Below are 6,000 nucleotides of genomic sequence, written 5' to 3'. Positions count from 1 at the left end.
ATGAAAAGTTTATTAGAACTAGGTAGACTGTATATAAGTGTGTCAGTATTTCGACTTCGATCTAGACGCAATTATCTGTTTTGTCCTTGTAATGTCCAACTGTCACTTGGTTCCAGATAAATTTCTGATAGAGATTTCATTGCTTATTTAGCTGCGCTTTTCTAACTGTTGTGGTATTGATGCTTTCTTTTTTTTTAACACTGTTAAAAAGGCTTTGGGTTCAATGCAATAGACTACCACATTAAAAATGTTCCAACATGATCTTTTTTTTTCTGGCTTTGTCTGATACAGGAAGACACGTGGTATGGGAGCTGGGCGCAAGCTCAAGACCCACCGCAGGAACCAGCGGTGGGCTGACAAGGCATACAAGAAGAGCCATTTGGGCAATGAGTGGAAGAAACCCTTCGCTGGTTCATCCCATGCCAAGGGCATTGTTCTGGAGAAGATGTAAGCAGATGCTACAACTGTACTTTTTTTCTTGGACAATTTGCTTTTAACTCAACTGAGCAAATAAACACTGATCATATTGCAGTGGTATTGAGGCCAAGCAGCCAAATTCTGCTATCCGTAAGTGTGCTCGTGTTCAGCTTGTGAAGAATGGCAAGAAGATTGCTGCCTTTGTGCCAAATGATGGTTGCTTGAACTACATTGAGGAAAATGTATACTCTTTATCCCAAACGCTTACGATTCTTGTCTTGCAGCCTATGGTGCAGCCCAGACTTAACTTGTCTCATCTCTGTCCAGGATGAGGTGTTGATTGCCGGATTTGGTCGTAAGGGTCACGCTGTGGGAGATATTCCTGGTGTCCGGTTCAAGGTCGTCAAGGTCTCGGGTGTGTCTCTGCTTGCCCTCTTCAAGGAGAAGAAAGAGAAGCCAAGGTCTTAGATTGCTCTTGCACTCAAAATCAGCAAGCATGGAGTCGAATATGGAAGGCTTTATATGAAGAATGGTTGCTTGCTATGTTTACAGTGCACTCTTGCAATTGTTAACCTAAGATTTTGTTCGGGAAAACGATATCTTTTCAGACTCTCCTTCTGTTGAGTACTATCACGAGTTCTGTTCGCCTAGTTTGAGATGCTGTAATGCTGGTACTGGTAGCTTGCCTTTTCTGATTCCATAGCACTTGTGATTGGTTCGTTTTAGAGTCCAAGTTCCTTAGCAATTTCTCCTGTTCGTACCATGTGATTGCCTTGTAGCATTGCTTATCTTGATAGAGCTTAGGGAGGCTTATTTCACATTGTTGGTACCAGTACAGATTATTGTGCTATACAACCAATTGCTACGTTTCATGCCGACGAGCATGTAAATCATAGTGGTCAGTGGAAGCTCAATGAGGATGAGGCCAAGCAGTGGTATCGCTGTTGCCGTTGTAAGCTTCAGATAACGTTCTGCTCGTCGTTGCAGGCGGCTAGTTCTTCCTCGACTCTGGTGGTCAGCCTCCCCAACCTCGGTCGACCCTCCAACCTCGGATCAGAGCCCATTCGTCTTTGCCGCGCCAGTCCGTCGTCATCGCAGTTCTCAGTTCGATAATGATACACAGCGGACGTCCGGACGGACCCCCGACCTGCCCGAACCCGACGGACAGACCTGACTTGCCCGAACCTGACCCACCTGTGCCGCACGCCAATTTATCCTTTCCTCTGACCTCTCACTCCCATAGCGCTCGCGCCTCATCCATTCTACGCCGCGTCCGCGCTCAACTCACTGTCACCCCACTCGTGCCCGCTCCGGGCCTGCTAGCGCCCCTGAGACGGACGCCGCGCCCACGCCCCGCTCGCCCACGCTCCCTCCTCCCCCCCTCCACGGCCTCCATTGCTACCCTGCGTCCCCAGCAACCCGACTCCCGCACCCCCACCGGAGACGAGGACGACAACGGCGGCTCCATCAAGGTAGGTTGGTCGTCCTCTGGATCTGAGCTCTCCTCCTCCTCTAGATCTGAGGGACGTGGCGGTGGCTAGGGTTCTATTCCCGTACCGACCGACACTGTATACCGCATTAACCGACCGCATACCGTTTTTGTAGGAAAAACAGGAAACGGGAAACTGACACCGTATTTTAGGCAGGAACGGGAACATAATCAGTTAAGGAATTTTTCCGACCGTATTCACTGTTCCCGTATTTGGGTAAGAAATTTCCCGACGGTATTCCCATATTTTGTACACCTAAACCTCATATTCAGCCCACTAATTGATACAGCCCACGAAACATCCCGCTCCCCCGCACCACAGGCCCAGCCCACTCCCGTCCGCTACTTCCTCCCGTTCACTGGATGAGGCAAGGCGATATCGATATACAATAGTTGCTAAGTTTCGGTTTCAGTCATCAATTTTGTATCCTTCATGGTTCAACAATATAACAACGCTCCAGGACGTTTTGAACTTGTCCACTTGTTTGCATATGGTTGCTATTGTTGCATCGAGCTCATTGTTTTAAGTGGTTACATATATTGATGTTCCTGTTTTGTGTTACCGCTTCGCGGTCGTAATCGACACGTTTTCGTTCGAAATATTCCGTTCCCAATATCCCGTAATATCGATTTCATTTTCTCGTCCGGCCTTCCCATTCCCATTTCCATTCCCGGCAAAAAAAATACAGGAGCGGGAATAGTTAAGATATTTTTCTGACCGTTCCCGACCGTTTTTATCCCTAGTTTCTATTTCCTCCTCCCTCCGGCAAGCTCGAAGGTGATGGGTCAGGGGCTAGAGCAACCTGCACCTCGAACCCATCCCCTTGCTGTTTTGTACGCCTTGCTAGTTTCTCCGTGTTGAAAGGGGATTTTTGGGATGTTGCAACAGATGATTTTCGAATGTGACAAATAGGTGATTTATGTGTCGCATAAAGGAAGTTCTAATGTTGGGATTGTATTTTCCCCTAATGTTGCAACTTGTGAGGTTTAACTTTTTCTACGTGTTGTGGCAACAATTTTAATGGTTGAAATTACCTTTTTCAAATGTTGCAGCACTGAATGGTGATTTGAGATGTTTCCGTCCCCATGTTTCATGGTTGATTTTGCGATGTTGCAGTACTGTATGTGATGTTGCATCACATATTTTTTGATGTTGTAGTACATAATTTTCGATGTTGCACTACATAGTTTTGCGGTGTTGCAGTATTTATATTTTGATGTCGCACTATATAGTTTTACCTAATTTGCGATGCCGCATTTGAAGTATTTTGTGCTCTTTGGGACAGGGGGACGGTGGGAGAACGGGGCGCGGTGGGGAACGGGGTTAGGGGCGTGACGGGGAACAGGACAGGGGCATAGTGGACGTAATTCTATTCGATTTATGTGATGGGGTGGGCGAGTTTGCAAATGGGAGCAACGTCCGGACGCATCTCGCGTGTCGGGTGCCTGGGCACTAGGAAAGCCGTTCTCAATTTGCTCTAACCTACTACGTACCTCGTTGGTTTCACAGTCGTCTACAACGAGTTCAGCCACCTGCCATCATCTTGTGTTGTGCGTCATCTTCCTCAATATGCGATGGTGGATCGGTGTTCTTCTCCCCTGTCGGTGCTGGACACCCACCTAAACCGTTGTTCTCATGGTAGCGAGATCCTTCTTCCTAGTGGCTCGTTCTCAGCTGTCGGTGCTGGACACCCAACTTCTGACTGGCTTCTGACTGGCGGCTCGCAATTCTCATCTATCTGACTAGGTCGTCAACCACGGTTGTTGCCAATTTTGATATTGTTTTTGTTTTTGTTCTCCATCTAATTTTTTCCCGATGACCTTCTATTGCTGCTCTATTATAATGTATGTATGTCTTTAGGTGACTTGTTTATTTCTTTAAAAAATTGGTGACTTGTTTATTAGTATATGTGTGAATTTCATGTGTGTACGTGTGTGTAAACTAAGTTTTGAATGGCACGAGCTTGTCATGACTCAACTTGGTTACACAAGTTAAAGAGTGTCGGTGCAGAAAGTGACGAACACGTAAATATTTATAGTTTTGTCATACGTTGTGATTGGATGTGGCCTAGCACTCAATGACACAGGGTTTATACTAGTTCAGGCAACGTGCCCTACGTCCAGTTTGAGTCGGTCGGTGACTTTATTCCTGAGCCCAGGTGCTCGAAGTTTGCAGTGGGGTTACAAACGGAAGGGAGAAAGATAAGGGTACAAGAGGTCCGGTTGGACTTTGGTCTGAAGGGCATGGGAGCTTCGCTATGTGCTAAGTGTTCGAGCGTGTGCTCTATATAACTTTAGAGTGTCTAAAGTTACAGAGGGTGAATCAATGCAAGTGAACTGATCGATCTCTCTGTTGGGAGAGAGCGTGTCCCCTTTTATAGGTAAAGGGGACGACATTACAAGTGTGTGAGAGAGAGAGAGAGTACGCATGCTACTAAGTCTGGTTGCCCACGCCGTCGGGTACAAGGTGATGGTAGGCGCCCATAACACTGTTAAATGTCAGATGCATGTAGGAGGTTCCGTCGTCTTCTTCCGATATGTCAGACGTCGGTGCCGGTCATACTGTTGATGTCCAGAGGCATGTAGGGGGTTTTACCATGTTCGCCTGATATGGTAAATGCCGACGCCCACAACATTGTTGATGCCCAGAGGCATGTGGGGGGAGCCTTACCGTGTTTGTCTGGTATGAGAGTTGATGGCGCCCACAACATTGTAGGGAAAATGTCGGCGCCTACAACACTGTTTGGGTTCTATCATGTCAGAAAGGTCATAGGGTACTGTCCGGCTTGTGTACAGGGTACGGTCCTTGATATTGCGGTTGACTTGAGTGCCCTGCCTTACTTTCTCCATCCGTTTCCTGGTCCTTACTGAGCGGGCGTCCCCGGTCGGTTGGTCCCAGTCGGCTCTGATTGTGCCAGTCGGAGAGAAGCTGTAAGCAGGGGTTCGGTGCATTCCCGGTCGGAGAAGCGGGTTAGAGTCGAAAGTGGTGTTTGGCCAGGCATTTCAGTTGGAGAGACGGGCTGGAGTCAGAAGCGAGCGTTGTTCCTCTTTAGCGAGGCCTTCTGGTCAAAAATTGTATTGCCCTTCTGGCCTTTTGATTAGGTATTTGGGCCGGCCCAGGAGTTTGCGCGTTGTTCTCAACGTCGTCTGCTGGGCCGAGCCTTTGTTGGGAAGCCGGTCCAAGAGGCACCGCGGGTTTATAACCCGACAGGAGCCCCCGAGTCCCCGGGCGATTCGGGTAGAATCGTCTAGGGGATTTTTGTCTTGACGGCGGGTGCACGCGAGCGGACCCATGGGTGTAGCCCCCGAGCCCCCGGGCGATTCAGGTAGAATTGTCTGGGGGGTTTTCGTGTTTGCCGGCGGGGGAAGTTTTTGTTTCGTCAGCGAGTGCACACGAGCGCACCCACGGGTGTAGCCTCAAGCCCCCGGGTGATTCGGGCCAAATCGCCTAGGGGGTTTTGTCAGCGGACAGTTTTAGGGATCAAGGTAGTTTTCAAGGAACGGGTGAGACAAAGCTCGCGGATCCTGGCGTCGGACGTTTTAGGAATCGGGTGAGACGGGGCTTGTGGATCCGTGCGTCGGGCGTACGCGTCAGGCGTAGCTGAGGCAGTTTAGGGATCGGGCGAGACGAAGCTCATGGATCCTGGCATCGGGCGCACGTGTTGGGCGCAGCCGAGGCAATTTAGGGATCGGGTGAGACAGAGCTCACGGATCCTAGTGTTGAGCGCACACGTCGGGCATATCCAAGGCAGTTTAGGGATTGGGCGAGATGGAGCTCACGGATCCTAGCATCGGGCGCACGCATCGGGCGTAGCCAAGGTAGTTTAGGGATTAGGTGAGACGGAGCTCATGGATCCTGGCATTAGGCGCACGCGTCAGGCACAGCCGAGGCAGTTTAGGGATCGAGCGAGATGGAGCTCGCAGATTCTGACATTGGGTGCATGCGTCGGGCGCAGTCGAGGCAGTTTAGGGATCAGGAGAGATGGAGCTCGCAGATCCTGGCGTCGGGTGCAGCCGAGGCAGTTTAGGGATTGGGTGAGATGGAGCTCGTGGATCCTGACATCTGGCGCACGCGTCGGGTGTAGCCAAGGCAG

General features: G+C 49.8%; 2 protein-coding genes across 2 annotated transcripts in view; both read left to right on the top strand.

Moving 5' to 3' along the window:
• LOC136456784 (small ribosomal subunit protein uS12) overlaps window positions 1-1,115 on the top strand; it is a 264,823-nt gene extending 263,708 nt beyond the window's left edge. The window contains exons 2-4 of the mRNA XM_066456764.1: window positions 291-447; window positions 533-659; window positions 745-1,115. Coding sequence (XP_066312861.1) covers window positions 291-447; window positions 533-659; window positions 745-885 — 425 coding nt within the window. The 3' untranslated portion in view covers window positions 886-1,115. The remainder of the gene's footprint in view (window positions 1-290; window positions 448-532; window positions 660-744) is intronic.
• Window positions 1-6,000, top strand: part of LOC136456781 (protein NETWORKED 2A-like) — a 258,690-nt gene that overhangs the window by 121,963 nt on the left and 130,727 nt on the right. The window lies entirely within an intron of this gene.

The sequence above is a fragment of the Miscanthus floridulus genome, chromosome 6 (genome assembly GCF_019320115.1).
Source record: "Miscanthus floridulus cultivar M001 chromosome 6, ASM1932011v1, whole genome shotgun sequence".
NCBI classification, from domain to species: domain Eukaryota; kingdom Viridiplantae; phylum Streptophyta; class Magnoliopsida; order Poales; family Poaceae; genus Miscanthus; species Miscanthus floridulus.
Note: the sequence above shows the minus strand (reverse complement) of the source record. Positions and strands in the feature narration are given on the sequence as shown.